The sequence below is a fragment of the Panthera uncia genome, chromosome F1, assembly GCF_023721935.1.
Source record: "Panthera uncia isolate 11264 chromosome F1, Puncia_PCG_1.0, whole genome shotgun sequence".
Taxonomy (NCBI): Eukaryota; Metazoa; Chordata; class Mammalia; order Carnivora; family Felidae; genus Panthera; species Panthera uncia.
The window spans coordinates 5,308,181-5,326,792 of NC_064813.1; the positions used below are offsets into that span (position 1 = coordinate 5,308,181).

Consider the following 18,612-nt stretch of genomic DNA (forward strand, 5'->3'; position numbering starts at 1 on the left):
ATAGCTGAAAACTTCCTGAATCTGAGGAAGGAAACAGAAATCCAGATCCAGGAGGCACAGAGAGCCCCCAACAAAGTCAACTAAAGGAGGTCTACACCAAGACACATAGTAGTTAAGATAACAAAAAGTCATTATGAAGAGAGAGTTTTAAAAGCATCAAGAGAAAACAGTTACATACAAGGGAAACTCCATAAGGCTATCAGCAGATTATTCAGCAGAAACTTTGCAGGCCAGAAGAGAGTGGCATGATATAGTCAAAATGATGAAAGAAATAAACCTCTAACCAAGAATATTCTATCCAGCAAGGTTCTCATTCAGAACAGAGGGGAGATATAAACAATTTCCCAGACAAACAAAAGTTAAAGGAGTTCATTACCACTAAACAAGCCTCACAAAAAAATGTTAAAGGGGGTTCTTTGAGTGGAAAATAAAGACGATAAGCAGGAGTAAGAAAAGTAGGAAGCACAAAAGAAGTACAATAACTATGTTTGTAAAAATCAATCAGGGATTTGCAGAATGAAAGGATGTAAAGTATGATACTATACTTAAAAAGGTGGGGGGAGAGGAGTAAAAATTTAGTGCTTTTAGAATGGGTTCAAACTTAAGTGACAATCAAAATAACACAGACTGTTATATGCACAAGATGTTATATATAAACCTAATGATAACTACAAACAGGAAAAACACAGTGATAGATATGCAAAACATAAAGAAAAGGAATCCAAGTATATTACTAGAGAAAGCTAGCAAACCATGAAGAAAGAGAAAGAAAGCAAGAGAAAAAAGAAACAGAGAAGAACTACCAAAAAAATCATAAAACAAATAACAAAATGACAATAAATGCATATCTGTCAATAATTAATTAGTTTGAGGGGCACCAAAGTGGCTCAGTTAAGCATCTGACTCTTGACTTCGGCTCAGGTCATGATCTCGCATTTGTGAGTTCAAGCTCTGCATCAGGTTCTGTCCCAAGCTTGCTTGGGATTCTGTCTCCCTCTCTCTCTGCCCTGCCCCACTTGCTCTCTATCTCTCTCAAAATAAATAAAAATAAACTTCAAAAAACTGCATAATAATTACTTTCAGTGCAATGGACTAAATGCTCCAATCAAAAGACACGGGATGACAAAATGGATAAAAAAGTAAGTCTCAACTATATGCTGCCTACAAGAGACTCATATCAGACTTAAAAATTTTTTTTAAATGTTTATTCATTTGTGAGAGACAGAGAGTGAGCGGGGGAAAGGCAGAGAGAGAAAAGGAGACACAGAATCCAAAGAAGGCTCCAGGCTCTGAGCTGTTAGCACAGAGCTCGATGTGGGGCTTGAACTCACTAACTGTGAGATCATGACCTGAGCTGAAGCCAGACGCTTAACCGACTGAGCCACCCAGGCACCCTGACTCATACCAGTCTTAAAGATACATGCAGATTGAAAGTGAAGGGATGAAAGGACATTTATCATGCAAATGGAAGTGAAAAGAAAGCTGGGGTAGCAATACTTATATTGGACAAAATAGACTTTAAAACAAAGGCTATAATAAGAGACAAAGAAGGACATGACATAATGATAAAAGAAACAATCCAACAAGAGGATATAATCATTGAAATAATTTATGCAGCCGACATGGGAGCACCTAATTACATAAAGCAACTATTAATAGACATAAAGTAAGAAATTGACATTAACACAATAATAGTAGGGACTTTAATATCCCACTTATATCAATGGATAGGTCATTGAGAAAGAAAATCAACAAGGAAATGGTGGCTTTGAATGACACGTTAAGCCAGATGGACCTAACAGACATATTTAGAACATTCTACCCTAAAACAGTAGATTACACATTCTTTTCAAGAACATATGGAACAGTCTCCAGAAAAGATCACATGTCAGGCCACAAAATAAGTCTCAACAAATTAAAAAAGATTGAAGTCATACCATTCATCGTTTCCAACCACAGCACTATAAAACTAGAAGCCAACTGCAAGAAAATGTCTGGAAAGAGCACAAATAAATGGAGGCTAAACAATGTGACACTAAACAATGAATAGGTCAACCAAAAAATCAAAGAAGAAATTTTAAAAAAATACATGGAGACGAATGAAAATAAAAACACAACAGTCTAAAACCTTGGGGATGCAGGAAAAGTCATTCTGAAAGGGAAGTAGCAACAGAGGTCTACCTCAAGTGGCAAGAAAACATTTCAAATAAAAAAGCTAACCTTACACCCAAAGGAACTAGAATAAAAAGAAATAACAAAACAAAACCCAAACCAGTACAAGGAAGGAAATAATAAAGATTCCAGCAGAAATAAATGAAATAGAAACTTAAAAAAACAACAAAACAGATCGATGTTCTTTGAAAAGATTGACAAAATAGATAAACTATTAGCAGAACTCATTAAAAAAAAGAGGACACAAAGAAGCAAAATCAGAAATGAAGAGAAGAATAACAACTAATGCCTCAGAGATATGAAGGATCATAAGAGAATATTATGAAAAATTATATGACAACAAATTGGACAACCTAGAAGGAAAGCATAAATTCCTAGAACATGTAACCTCCCAAAACGGAATCAGGAAGAAATAGAAAATTTGAAGAGACTAATTACCAGCAATGAAAATGAATCAATAATCAAAAACTGCCAACAAATAGGCCCTGGAGCAGATGGCCTCATAGCTGAATTCTAGTGAATATTTAAAGAAGAGTTAGTATGTTTTCTTCTGAAACTATTCAAAAAATATAAAGGAAGGAAAGCTTCCAGATTCATTCTATGAAGCCAGAATTACCATGATATGAAAACCATATAAAGACGCTGTAAGAAAAAAGAATTATAGGCCAATATATCTGATGAACACAAATGCAGATCGAGAATCCTTAAACTATTAACAAACCGAATCCAACTATACATTAAAAAAATCATTCGCCACGATCAAGTGGGATTCATTCCTGGGATGCAAGGGTGCTTCCATATTCACAAATCAAGTAATGTGATTCATCACATCAATAAGAAAAAAGATAAAAACTATATGATCATCTCAATAAACATAGAATAAACATTTGACAAAGAACAACAGCAATTCATGATAAAAACTCTCAACAAAGTAGATTTAGAGGGAACATATCTCAATATAATAAAGGCCATACAGGAAAAATCAACAGCTAACATTATCCTCAATGGTAAAAAATTGAAAGCATTTCCCCTAAGATCAGAACAAGGCAAGGATGTCCTTTCTCACCACTTTCATTGAACATAGTACTGGAGGTCTTAGTCACAGAAATCAGACAAGAAAAAGAAATAAAAGGCATCCAAATTGAAAAGAAGTACAACTTTTGCTATTTGTTGACGACATGATACTATATATAGAAAATCCTAAAGATTCTGCCAAAATCTACTAAACCTGATAAGTGAATTCAAAGTTTCAGGATACAAAATTAATATACAGAAATCTGTTGCATTTCTATACAATAATAATAAAGTAGAGACAGAGAAATTAAGAAGACAACCCCATTTATAATTGCACCAAAAAGTATAAAATAACCTAGGGATAAACTTAACCAGGGAGGTGACTGATTTGTACTCTGGAAACTATAAGACACGGATGAAAGAAACTGAAGAAGACACAAATCATTGGAAAGACATTCCATGCTCATGGATTGGGAGAACAAATATTGTTAAATTCTTGATACTAACCAAAGCAATATACAGATTTAATGCAATCTCTATCAAAACACCAACAGCATTTTTCACAGAACTAAAACAATTAATCCTAAAATTTGTATGCATCCACAAAAGACCCCAAAGAGTGAAAGCAATCTGGAGAAAGAAGAACAAAGCTAGAGATATCACAATTCCAGATTTCAAGATATACTACAAAGAGGTAGTAATCAAAACAGTATGATACTGGCAAAAAAAATTGACATAATAGATTGATAGAATAGAATAGAGAGCCCAGAAACAAATCCACAATTAGATGGTCAATTAATCTATGACAAAGGAGGCAAGACAATACAATGGGAAAAGGATAGTCTCTTCAACAAATTGTGTTGGAAAACTGGACAGCTACATGCAAAAAGAATGAAACTGGACCACTTTCTTACACCATACACAGAAATAAGCTCAAAATGGATTAAGGACCTAATGTGAGACCTTGATACCATAAAAATCCTAGAAGAGAAAACAGGCAGTAATATCTTTGACATCAGCCATGGAAACTTTTTTCTAGATATGTCTCCTGAGGCAAGGGAAAGAAAAACAAAAATAAACTATTGGGGCTACATCAAAACTAAAATCTTCTGCACAATAAAGGAAACAATGAACAAAACAAAACAAAACAAAACAACCTTCTGAATGGGAGAAGGTATTTGCAAATGATATATCTGATAAAAGTTTAGTATCCAAAATATATAAAAAACCTATACAAGTGAATGCCAAAAAAACCACAAATAATAAAGTTAAAAAATAGGAAAAAACATGAACAGATATTTCTGCAAAGACAGCTAACAGACATAAGGGAAGATCCTCAACATCACTGATCATCATATAAATGAAAATCAAAACCACAATGAAATATCACCTCACACCTGTCAGAATGGCTAAAATCAGAAAAACAACAAATGGTGAGGATGCGGAGAAAAAGAAACACTAGTGCACTGTTGGTGGGAATGCAAACTAGTGTAGTCACTGTGGAAAATAGTATGGAGGTTCCTCAAAAAATTAAAAATAGAATTACTGTATGATCCAGTAATTCCACTACTGTGTATTTACTCAAAGAAAAACACTAATGTGAAAAGATATATCTACTCCTATATTTATTGCAGCACTGTTTACACTAGCCAAAATAAGGAAGCAGCCCAAGTGTCCATTGATGGATGCATGTATAAAGAAGATGTGGTATGGGGCACCTGGGTGGTTCAGTCGGATAAGTGTCTGACTTTGGCTCAGGTCATGATCTCACAGTTCGTGGGTTTGAGCCCCACATTGGGCTCTGTGCTGAACTCTTTCTTGGAGCCTGGAGACTGCTTCGGATTCTATGTCTCCTTTTCTCTCTGCCCCTCCCCATCTCATGCTCTGTCTCACTCTGTCTCTCAAAAATAAATGCAATAAAAAAAAATTTTTAAAGATGTGGTATGTATGTATGTATGTATGCATATATATATGCATGAATGAATATATATAATATGAACATACATATATATATGAATGAATATTATTCCACAATGGAATGCATTTGTATGCATCCACAAAAGACCCCATAAATGGAGTGAAATCTTGCCATTTGTGACAACATGAATGGACCTAGAGAGTATAATGCTAAGTGAAATAAGTCATTCAGAGAAAGACAAATACCATATGATTTCACTCTTATGTGAAATTTAAGAAAACAAATGATCTAAGAAAAAAAAAAAGACACACACAAAAAAATCAGTTTCTTAACGATAGAGAACAAACTAGTGGTCACCAGAGGGGACGTTGCAGGGTTTGGGTGAAATAGGTGATGAGGATTAAGGAGGGCACTTGTCATGATGAGCACTGAGTGATGTATAGAATTATTGAATCACTATATTGTATACTTGAAATCAATATAACACTGTACATTAATTACAGTAGAATTAAGAAAACAAATCAATAAATATTTTAAAAGAATAGAAATATAGAAAGTATGTTGTCAGAGTATAATAGAATTAAATTAGAAGTTAGTACAGAAAGGCAATTGGAAAATCCCTCACTACTTGGAAATTGACACACTTTTAAATAACACATGGGTCAGGAAGAAGTCTCAAAAGAAATGTAAACTTAAAAATCTTTGAACTATATGGAAATACAATAGCAAATAGAATCCAACAATATATAAAAAGAGTTACATACTATGGACAAATGGAATTTATTTTAGGTATGCAAGGCTCGTTCAACATCCCCAAATCAATTAGTTTAACCCACTACAACAGAACAAAGGATAAAAATCATATGTGCACAGCAAACTAAATCAACAAAATGAAAGGACAACCTACTGAGTGAAAGAAAATAGTTACAAATCATATATCAATTAAGGAGCTAATATTCAAAATATATCGAAACTCATACAACTCAATAGCAAAAAAAACCTAACGATCCAATTCGAACATGAGCAGAAGATCTGAATAGACTTTTTTCCAAAGAAGACATACAGATGGCCAACAGGTACATGAAAAGATGCCTCACCTCATACCTGTCAGAATGGCTAAAATCAAAAAGAAATAACAAGTGTTGACAAGGATGTGGTGAAAAAGGCACTTGTGCACTGTTGGCAGGAATATAAATTGGTGCAGCCACTGTGAAAAACAGTATGAAGGTTCCTCAAAAAATTAAAATTAGAAACACCATATGATGCAGTAATTCCACTGCTGAGTATTTACCCCTCCCCATTAAAACACTAATCCAAAAAGAGATAGGCACCCCTATGTTTATTGCAGCGTTATTTACAATAGCCAAGATATGGAAGCAGCCTAAGTGTCCATCAATAGATTAATGGATAAAGAAGATATGGTGTACATACAATGGAATACTACTCAAGCACAAAAAAGAAGGAAATGTCTCCATTTGCAACTACATGGATGGACCTCGAGGGCATTATGCTAAGTGAAATAAGTTAGAGAAAGACAAATAGTATATGATATGCTTCTATATGGAATCTAAAAAATGCTGAGCTCACAGAAACAGAGTAGAATGGTGACTGAAGGATCTGAGGGGGTGGGCAAAATGGGGACCTGGTGGTCAAAGGGTACAAACTTCCAGTGATAAGATGAATAAATTCTGGGAATCTAAGTATAGCATAATGAGTATAGTTAATGACACAGTATTAAATAATGAAAGTTGATAAAAGAGTAAATCTTAAATAATCTTACCACAAAAAAGAAGTGGTAATTATGTAGGTGATAAAGGTGTTAAAAATTCTACTATGGTAATCATTTCACAACATATAAGTGTATCATATCAACAGTGTATACCTAAACTTACACAATGTTATATACCATTTATATCTCAATAAAGCTGAACAAAAAGAAAGAAACCAACACTCCTTACAAACAAAAGAAAACAAAAGCCCATCCAAAATTCATCAACAGTAGAATGGATGAAAAATGCATAGTATGTTGAAATGATGAAATATCATACAGGATCAAAAATGAATAAACTATAGGTACAGTATAACATGAATAAGTAATATAAAGTTGACCCCCCCCCCCAACAGCAATATGTACAATGTATAGGAAACATGATTCCATTTATATAAAGTAGAAAAGTAAACACAAAACCAAAACCCACTAAACCAAACTACATTGGTTAGGAATCATGCAACAAGCTAAAAATAAAAAATAAAAAAAATAAAAAATAAAAAAAAGCAGAGCAATTATTACCATAAAATTCAGAATAATGGTTACTTTTAGATGGAACAAAATGATTATATCCATACAAGTACTTCTAAGGTGGAGGGAGAAATTATGCTCATCAGAGTGCACATATGGGGACCTTCGGTACTATTGTTGGTGTTTTACTTCTTGATAGTGGTTATAGGGCTAATTGTTATTATTCATTAAACTATATTGTACACATCTATGGTTTTTTCTTTCTGATATGATTCATAGTTAAAATTGTAAGAAAAAAACCTCAGAATAAAACCCTACAATTTAAAGTATTTTTTAAAAAATATTTTTATTTATTTTTGAGACAGAGCATGAGCAGGGGAGGGGCAGAGAGAGAGGGAGACACACAATCTGAGGCAGGCTCCAGGCTCCGAGCTGTCAGCACAGAGCCTGATGCGGGGCTTGAACTCACAGACCGTGAGATCATGACCTGAGCTGAAGTCGGACGCTCAACCGACTGAGCCACCCAGGCGCCCCAATAGGTTGTCATTCTGATTTGTTAGTCCATCTCTTGTGAATTTGGCTACCAAGAGGCATGTAACATACTATTCAAAAATTATATCTTGACTCATTAAGACATAGTCTCATATGAAACTAAAACTCATTTTGTTCTCTTCAATAGGTTTTTGTTATAACAGAAGACAGAAAACTTAAATCTTGAAAGAGATAAATTTGTAACAAATGAAATAAAGACGTACAGATCTTCCTTGAATTACAATTGGCTATAAATTGAAAATATCATTAAGTAGAAAATGCATTTAATGCACCTAACTACCAAACGTTGTAGCTTAGCCTAGCCTACCTTAAATGTGCTCAGAACACTCACATTAGCCTAAAGTTGGGCAAAACCATCTAACACCAGGGCTGTTTTATAATAAGGTGTTTAATGTCTCATGTAAATCATTGAATACTGTACTGAAATTGAAAAACAATGGTTGTATGTGTTCAGAATAGTTTAAATGTACTGGTTGTTTATTCTTGTGACCCCTGCCAGCACCCAGTGTCACGCAAAGGTATCATGCCACATTGATAGCCTGCTAGTCTGGGAAAAGATCCAAGTTCAAAGTACAACTTCTATTGAATGTATATCACTTTTGCACTATAGTGAAGTAGAAAAACTGTAAGTCAAGCCACATAAATTGAAGACCATCTGTGTTCATCCACTGTACTGCCCCTTTAGGAAACTCACTAGTGTCCAAGTGGTAAAGGGTTCAGTAAGGGACTGGACAGATTTTTGAAAGATGATATCTAGACAGATGCTCAAGGAACACCTTTAAAGCACTTTGAAGGTTAGCATCTTCGTGAATAATGCGGTTCATAGAAAGTAAGGGCAATGCTCAATTAGAATTCAGGAGAAAGATTTATAATTGGGGAGACTGAGCACTAGCTCAAAATCACTATAGTGGCTAAATGTAATGGATAATTAAAGCATGTTTAGTTAGTTCTGGAATGCTTAAAATAAATTATTCAAAGCCCTTGAAAAGGAACCATAGCATATTATTTTATCTGTGATAATAGTAATGTTTCCACCTACTAGTGAAGGTTCATTTGCATTCCGTAGAATCTCACTGGGATCTGCATTTTCTGGGTCATATATCCATACAATGATAACCTACAAAATAAAAAAGTGTTTGTATTTTTCTACATTTTGGGCAAATTTCATTTTTATAACAATAAAAATGTTTTTCTTTATTTAAACATTTTTGATTATCCCATTAAAAAACTCAAAAGTGAGACATATTGTTTTTAACAAGTGAAACAAACCAAAGACCTATGAAGGAAGAGTTAATTTTCCTCTACACTTTTGAAGTAACCAATGTTAAAACTGTGCATGTATGTTTATATCTCTTTCTCTATAATCACAATTCAACACTTGGTTTTGTCACTCGATACATCACTTGATCTACACCATTGTCATTTCAATAGATGTACATCTAATTTTTTCTTTCTTGTTGATTTTTTCCTTGAATAGACAATTTATTCACATAGTTAAAAACAAATTATATTCAAAATAAAGTGAATTTTGTCTTTCCCACTCTGTACTCCATCACTCACTTCTCACTGTATCCCCAAGTATCTACTATCACTTGTTTATATTTCTATAAAATTTTTGTGTATAACTAAGATGTTATTTTTTCTTTCTTATAAATGCAAGTATTCTAAACATGTTTTGTCCTTTTTTTAATTTTTAAAAAAATTTTAAAAAAAAATTTTTTTAACGTTTATTTATTTTTGAGACAGAGAGAGACAGAGCATGAACGGGGGAGGGTCAGAGAGAGGGAGACACAGAATCTGAAACAGGCTCCGGGCCCTGAGCTGTTAGCACAGAGCCCGACGCAGGGCTCAAACTCACAGACTGTGAGATCATGACCTGAGCTGAAGTCAGACGCTCAACCGACTGAGCCACCCAGGTGCCCCATAAACATGTTTTTTTCAAACATATTCTTCACTTAAAGTTATATCTTAGAGATCTTTACATATTTTCATGAACTTTTCCACTGGATATTTTTCCAAATTATGGAAGAATCATAATTTACTTAACTAGTAACCTACTAATAAATTTGTTCTCAATCCTCTGCCATTATAATCAATGCTATAATGAGCAATTTTGTACATATATTATTTTGTGCTTTGGAGTATGACTAAAAGTGTGATTCTTGAGCCATACAGTATATGCATTTGTAATTTTCACAGATACTGCAGTGTATGAGATTTCTTCTTTCTTCATTGTGTGTTGTCACACATTTGGAATTTGCCAATCTGGTGGGTGAAAAATGGTGCTTTGATGCAGTTTTAACCTCCATCTCTTTTATTATAAAAACGTTTGAGCATCTTTCCATATGTTCAAGGTCCACTTGTATTTCCTGTCTTGTGAACTATCTGTTCACTTCCTTTGCCTATTTTCCATTTTCCATTGGGCTGTTAGTCTTTGATTTATTAATTTGTAGAATTCTTTATGTTAATAACTTCGACATCTGTATGTTCTAAATCTTGCTCTGTGTTTTGGTTATATGGATACACACACACACCTATATACACATACATGAAAATTTTATTCCCTATATAATTATATCATATTCCTATTTATCCTATTTCATCTGTTTGCTTCAATTCTATATTGTCCTTTTATATTGCTGTGCTTCCTCCTTTCCTTCGTTCCTTGCTTTTTTATAGCACGGCTTTATTTTTCCTTTATAGTCCCTTCACCTATTAAGCCTCTCTCAACCTATAAAACGATTTAAACAACTATTATGTGCCCTCCCTTATTTTTCTCTACACCATATAAGCATCTACAGACATGTAGACAAATACATATTTACATGTATTTTTAAAAAGAGGCATTTTAAGAGTTTTTAAAACAAAACTGGATCATATTATACACACTCCCATATTCTCTTTTTCTCATGCAAGTGTACTCCATTGAAAGTCCCCAGTGTCAGTTCTCATAAAGCCTGAATAATATTTTACAATGTGGTTATGCTGTAATTTATAGATCAATTTCTCTAATGGAGCTTTACTGTGGCTCCAGTTTTATTATGTTTTGTTTTACCACTAATATAATGCTGCAAAATATAGGACCTTTTTCATATAGCTTTATGTACTGGAGGTCTGACTTCTGTGGAGTAGATTCCCAGAAGTAAGACTCCTGATCCAAAGGGTATAAATACTTTTACTAGGTGTTTCCCTATTACTCTCCAAAAATGTACTAAGTCTCTAACTGTACACATTTTCCACCAACAAAATCTGAGTTACACCCTGTGGCCCAGTTTCCCTCTCACAGTGTTTTCTCTTGTTTTTACCAGTGTGATGAGCACGACATTTCATTGTTAATTTGGATTTTCCTGAGATTATGTGAATTTCAGTATTGTTTCAGGTTTGTTAGATTTGCTCTTGGGTACAGTGCGCTTTTACATTTTTTGTTGGCACTTACCATTTTCTTACCCTTTGTAAGAGCTCTTTGTTTTGTTTGGACTTCAGGTACACATATACAGAATTAGAATAATCACAATCCTTGGCTCACAACACACTATTATTATTGGTATGACTATCTTTTATGTAACTATTTAAATTCTAAAATAGTAAAATAAAAACCAATATTCGAGTACAAGAACCTTACAAATATCTTTCATTTATCTACATATTGTTCCTTTTCTGGTTCTGTTTCTGCCCACAGGTACTCACTTTCCTGAACTGTTTATTTATTTATTTTTTAATTTTAAACATTAACATGATGTTTAGTTTTTGGCTATTTTGAACTTAGTCATCCCACACATAGCCCCCTAGGATCTGCTTTTTTTTCTTTCAACATTGTGTAACTAGGATTTATTTGTTTTGTTGCCCTAACTGAGCCCATTCATTTTTATTGCTATTTAAAATTCCATCATGTGAATGTACCACAACTTTTCCATTTTCCTGTTGATGGGCATTTGGATTCTTTCTGTTTGGGAGGGATGGATTTTATGAGCATTTAAAAAAATTTTTTTTAATGTTTATTTATTTTTGACAGAGAGAGCAAGCGAGCATGAGCGGGGAAGGGGCAGAGAGAGAGGGAGACACAGAATCCGAAGCAGGCTCCAGGCTCTGAGCTGTCAGCACAGAGCCCGACGCGGGGCTCGAACCCACACACTGTGAGATCATGACCTGAGCTGTAGTCGGACGCTCAACCTACTGAGCCACCGAGGCGCCCCATGAGTGTTTTCTGCTATGAGCATTTCTGAAAATGTCTCTTGATGCTTGAGAGCAAGAGTTTTCTCCTGGGTATATACTTAGGAGTGGAAATGATGAGTTGCAGAATATGTGTCGGATAATGCAGGATGATTTCACAAAATGGCTGCACCAGTTTACACCTCCACCGTCTCTTTGAACACTTAGGGATATTAGCTGGTTAGTGTCATCTATGTTGTAAAAGTTTTTCATAACTATTTATTGTCTGAACTATGCTTATGGTACTTTTGTGATACAAAAGTTTTTAATTTTCACGTTTTCAATTATGGCTATCTTTAATTTAAAGATTCTGGTTTCCAGTCTAGGATAAGATTTCCCTTCATTTTATATGGTACAGCTTCAAGTTCTCCCCAAATCTGGTTTTACATTAAACTCTTTCTCGTATGCCAATTGGAATTTATTTTTTTATATGGTATAAGAGAGGATTACACTTTCATTTTCTTCCAGGAGTATAACATATTATACCATATTACTACACATGATTGGTGAAATATTTTTTCAAAAAGAGACCAAAAAAAGCCCCCAGACTCTTAAATACAGAGAACAAACTGGTGGTTGCCAGGGGTTAGTTGGGTGGGAGATGGGTGAAATAGGTGAAGGGGATTAAGATACATGCACACGTATCATGATGAGGACTGAGTAGTAATGGATAGAATGGTTGGTTCACTATATTGTATACCTGAAATATAACATTGTGTGTTAATTATATTGGAATTAAAAACAAAAATCTTAAAAAGAATAAATTGGAAAACAAAGATATTTTTTCAGTCAAAAAATTGACATTAGATCCAATTAAATACTTTAAAAACTAGATCTTTTAAAGATCACTCAACAGGGGCACCTGGTTGGCTCAGTCGGTTAAGCGTCCAACTCTTGATTTCAGCCCAGGGCATGATCTCATGGTTTGTACGATCAAGCCCCACATCAGGCTGTGTGCCGACGACATGGAGACTGTTTGGGATCTCTCTCTCTCTCTCTCTCTCTCTCTCTCTCTCTCTCTCTCTCTCCCCCTCCTTCTTTCTCTGCCCCTCCCCCACCCATGCATGCACTCACTCTCTCTCAAAATAAATAAATAAACATTTAAAGTATATTTAAAAAATCATTCAACAAAATTTGACAGTGATTCTTGCTACAAGTTCTGTGTCTTTCCTGTTAAATTGATTCATCAGTATTTTTACCCTCTATTGCTATTATAAATTTATAATATTGTACATTTTTTCTTGTTTTATTACTTGCACTGTTATGTTCAAGACAATGTTAAATAATAGTGATGATATTTACTGACAGACGAGCACATTTGTCCAGTTCCTGATTTTAGTTGAATCAAAAGTATTTCATAATTTATAATAATATTGTTAATTATTTGAGAAGTCTGTGTTTTTTTATTAAAATCAAGTGGTTCCCTAGGGTGCCTGGGTGGCTCAGTCGGTTAAGCATCCAACTTCGACTCAGGTAATGATCTCGCAGTCTGTGAGTTCGAGCCCCGCGTCAGGCTCTGTGCTGACAGCTCAGAGCCTGGAGCCTGTTTTGGATTCTGTGTCTCCCTCTCTCTCTGCCCTTCCCCAACTCATGCTCTGTCTCTCTGTCTCTCTGTCTCAAAAATAAAAATTAGAGTAACATTTTAACAATGTTAAAATCAATGTGGTTCCCTTCTAAACTTGTTTTGTTTGGTGTTTCCATTAGGAATGGCTGTTCAATTTTTAAATTTACTGATGTGATCATTTATTTTCTTCTTTACTGCATTTATGGAATGGATATTGTTGTCAGCTTTCTTGGTATTGAACCAATGTTGCATTCTGGAAGATACTGGCCCTTTTTAATTTATTCTTTTAATACATTGTTGGATTCCATTTGCTATTATTTTATGTAAAATTTTTGCACCTATATATACAAGGATATTGATCTACACTTCCTTACTTCCCTTCTCTTTGCCTGCTTTTGGTACTTTTGCATATTTATTAGTGGTTTTTGATTTGTGGTAACCATTAGGTGTGTATATAACCTCTTCTGCATATAGCAGTCCATATTAAGTCCATGGTTGTTAAAGTTTGAACACATTCTTTACTCCTCTCCTCCCACGTTTAGGTATATATTGTTATATTTCACATTCTTTTATTTTGTGAGTTCCTTGACTTTTTTTTTTTTAACAGAAATATTGTTACTGCTTTGTGTTTCCTACTTTATACTGTCACTTTTGGTCTTTCCACTCAAAGTGTCCCCTTTAAAATTTCTTACAGGGCTGGTTTAGTGGTCATGAACTCCTTTAGTTTTTTTGTTTTTTCTGGGAAACTCTTTATCTCTCCTTCTGTTCTGAATGATAGCCTTGCTAGATAGAGTATTCTCAGGTGCAGATTTTTCCCATTTAGCACTTTGAATATACCATACCATTCTCTTCTGCCTTGAAATGTTTCTGCTGAAAAATCTTCTGCTAGCCTTATGAGTTTTCCCTGTTAAGTTAGTCTTCTTTTGTCTTGCTGCTTTAACATTTTTTCCTTCATCACTATATTTTACTAATTTAATTACAATTTGTCTTGGTGTGGGTCTGCTTTTGTTGATTTTGATGGGGGTTCTCTGTATCTTCTGGATATGGATATCTGTTTTACTGCCCAAATTAGGGAAGTTTTCAGCTTCCCTAATAAATTTTCTGACCCCTTTTCTCTCTCTACTTTTTGTGGCACTACTATAATACAAATTTTATTACCTTTAATGGAATCACTAAGTTCCCTAACTCTATTCTTGTTTTGCATAATTCTTTTTTTCTCCCCTCTTATGTTCAGCTTGATTACTTTCCATTACTCTGTCTTTTGGGCTATTAATTCATTCCTCTCCTTCTTCCAGTCTGTTGTTCATTCCATGAGGCATATTTCTCATTTTGTTTATTATGACCTTTATTTCTGCTATGTTGTTCCCTATCTCTGTGTAAGGGTTTAACTCATGTCTTCTACTCTTTTTGAGTCCAGTGAGTATCCTTATGATCAATGCTTTAAATTCTCAGACATGTTACTTATATCTGTTTCACTTAGATCTCTGGCATGGTCTTGTTCTGTTCTTTAATTTGGGATAAATTTCTCTGTCTTCTCATTTTGTCTATGTCTCTGTGCCTATTTCTGTGTTAGGAAAGTCAGCTATGTCTCCTGTTCTTGAAGGTAATGATCTTATGAAGAAGAGGTCCTATAGTGCTCTCTGCCATGTAATGTCATCTGTTCCCCAGGGCCTGTGCTTCTGGAAATGTCTCCAATGTGTGTTGCATGTGCTCTGCTGCTTTGTCCTGGCTGTTTTATCCTTCAGGCCAGTCATCTGCAGAGTCTCTGCCTATTGTAGGCACTGTTTGGTCTCTGGCCTGAATGTGGCACATTTTAACTAGGTGTGCTTTGGTCTGCTTGTAAAGTGAGATCTGTTGACTCCACTTGGCCGAACTGAGATGCTGCAAAATTCCCATGATGGGTAACATGGTGTGAGTAGGGGTTTAGGCTGGTCTTTAGGGGGAAGGGGTCTGCCATGCTGGGGCTGAGACAAGCATGGCTCAGATAGGCAGTTCTACTGGAGCACGGGGGAGTGGAGCTTGGTGTAAGCAAGGTAGGCAGTGAGTGTCAGTGCCGCACTGGTTCCCACAGGTGGTCCTGGGCTTATGCTGAGGGCCAGGAGAGGGAAATGGAGCTGGCCAATTCCTTTGTTCCCTGAGGTTTCTCTCTGTGAATGCTACTTCTCTAGGACTCGCTCTGAGATGACTGAATAAACTCCGCACTGTGTGCCACAGGTGCTCTTTTGATTGCTATTTCCACAATGTAGGGTTGTTTGCCTGCCTTCTCTGCGAGAACAGTGCAGTGCCATTCAGGCTCTATCCCAGCCAAGCCCACTGACCTTTAAGCCCACTGGTTGCAAGAACTCATGAAATTCGGCCCCTCTTGCTTTCCAAGCCAACTGCTACAGGGATTCATTTTTCCTGTGTGCTCCCCTGTGTGCTGGTCTGTCTCTTGTCCTTCTTCATGACCATGGCTCCCTCCTTACCACAGTGGCCACAATCTCTCTCCCAAAGCGCATCTCCACACTTCCTACCTTCTTTGATGTGGCTTCTCTACCGTCAGTTGTGGAGTTTATTCTGCCAGTCTTCACATCAATTTCTGGCGTATTTAGGATGATTTGATGGCTATTTAGTTACATTCATGGAAGGAGGCGAGCCTAGGATCCTTCTACTCGACTGTCATCTTCCACCCTCGGACCAGATGTTAAAACCTTTTGATCTCAAGACCCATTCATAGCCTTAAAAATTATTGAGAATATCACAGAGCTTCTGTTTTAGGTGGGTCAGATCTATTAATATTTACCATGTATCAAACCGAGAAGATATTTATGAATTTATTTTAAAAACTATGATAAACCCATAAAATGTTAACATGACATATATTTTAATGAAAAAGAGCTATTTTCCAAAACAAAGAAAAGCAGAAGAATGGTTGTTTTGCATTTTACATCACAAAATGTCTGTGTTATCTGTCTTAATAGAAGACAGCTGAATTATCATCTGTGCTCCTGCGTTCAAGCTGTTGGCACATGTTGTTTTGGTGGAAGTATGTGGGGAAAATCTATCCTCGCACAGATATGTGGTTGGGAAAGGGTAGAGCTCAGGGACCTCCTGAAAAGGTCTGTGGAGCTCTAGGGGTCCTCAAATCATATTGTAAGTACCACTGCTCTAGGCAAATTTTGTTGAAACATTAGTTTGGGAAATTCTCCTTCTGGGTAACATGAAAGATTAGAGGCAAATAATACAGTAGTGATATGGGAAGGATATATAAAATTTCAAAACATGTTTTACCTGGGTAAAGTTGTGAAAGAAACTTCTGTTGAGAAAAAGAGGAATCACATTTTAGTAAACAGCATGCTAAATATTAGTTTGAATACTTCGCTTTCAATATACATGTTTCTAAGTCTCTCAATATTCTTATATTCCATTATAAATACATAAACAATTAAATACAAAATTTTTAAAAAGCTACTATGTCTATAATTAAATATAACGACTGATTCTCACATGTTATCACATGTCAAAAGGCTGACAGGCATGAATCTGCGTACTGCCTTAGTAACATTACAAGTTCACGTAGCCAAAATTGCATGAGCAGTCTTTAAAACTGTGGTATGATCATTCTGCCTAAGAAAGTCTATAGTGTTTACATGCTGTAATTTATGCCAATTTATGCCAACAAAGTCATCGATTGGCAGTGAAAATCTTTCATTAACTGCCCTTTCAATTTAAATTTTCTGAAAGGAACATTTATCTGTATGTTCAGTTGCATGTTTTTTAGAAAGTGATGTTCATTTAATGATATCTGTATTTTCTTTATCACATAAGCTCTAAAAGTCAATGCCTCAGGACTATGTTCTTTTATTTGCTGATTGCTGCACAGTGCCTGGTACGTTATTATGTATAAAATGGAAAAAAAAAGATATTTTGGGAATCAGTAAATATGTATGCAGTGAGTTTCTGAGACCATATAACGAAAACAATATTTCATATGTTCAAGCTGATTTTATTCTATTTTTTTTTTCAACGTTTTTTTTTTTTTTTATTTATTTTTGGGACAGAGAGAGACAGAGCATGAACAGGGGAGGGGCAGAGAGAGAGAGGGAGACACAGAATCGGAAACAGGCTCCAGGCTCCGAGCCATCAGCCCAGAGCCTGACGCGGGGCTCGAACTCACGGACCGCGAGATCGTGACCTGGCTGAAGTCGGACGCTTAACCGACTGCGCCACCCAGGCGCCCCATCTATTTTTAAAACATGTGTTTTTAGAGAGAGAGGGAGCAGAAGCTGGGAGGAAGGGCAGAGGGAGAGAGAAAAAGAATCTTAAGCAGACTCCATGCTCAGCATGGAGCCCAATTCAGGTCTCGGTTCCACAACCTGAGGATCACGAGCTGAGGTGAAATCAAGAGTTGGATGCTCAGCTGACTGAGCCACCCAGGTGCCCCCATATGTTCAATCTGATTTTTAGAAAGCAAATGGAAGTAAGTACTATAAATATTGATAAGTGTTCACAAAGAACTAAGTTGATCAAAAAGATCCCAAGCTCCAGGGCTGGAGTATCCTCCTTGTGTTATGCTACTTGTCTGAGGTGCAGGAAATAAGAACAGAAGTGGGTCACTGAGTGACTTACCTGTCTATCTGGAAAGGAAAATTTAAAGGCAAAAGGAGAAATGTACTGATAATGTGAGAAAGGTTTTAGTATTAATACTAAAAAGCTTATTAAAGGTAAACTTGCAGAGAGACAGTATCAGTTGATGTTAAAGTAACAACCTCGATTTTCATGGAGGATGATATTAGCAGCATTCTGTTGGATCTTTATCAGAATGCTTGCCTTTCTTAAGTGGTGCACAAACTGAAGCGTAGAATGAAAAGAGAGTCAAAGAAAGAAACCTGAATGGAGCTGACATTTAAGGTAAGGACAGATCATAAAAAGCCAAACAAAAAGACTGGGAGGGGATCGTTAGAA

At 35.6% G+C, this 18,612-nt stretch overlaps 1 protein-coding gene across 4 annotated transcripts in view; it reads right to left on the bottom strand.

Moving 5' to 3' along the window:
- The window catches only part of CATSPERE (catsper channel auxiliary subunit epsilon), a 195,191-nt gene that overhangs the window by 125,246 nt on the left and 51,333 nt on the right, over positions 1–18,612 (bottom strand). For 2 of the 4 annotated variants that reach the window (XM_049633802.1, XM_049633803.1), the window contains exons 6-7: positions 16,939–16,963; positions 8,935–9,012 (exon numbers count right to left, since the gene is read on the bottom strand). In XM_049633802.1, the coding sequence (XP_049489759.1) occupies positions 8,935–9,012; positions 16,939–16,963 (103 nt within the window). Of the gene's footprint in view, positions 1–8,934; positions 9,013–16,938; positions 16,964–18,612 lie in introns of those variants that run through there. The other 2 variants (XM_049633805.1, XM_049633804.1) reach the window with 1 other exon arrangement.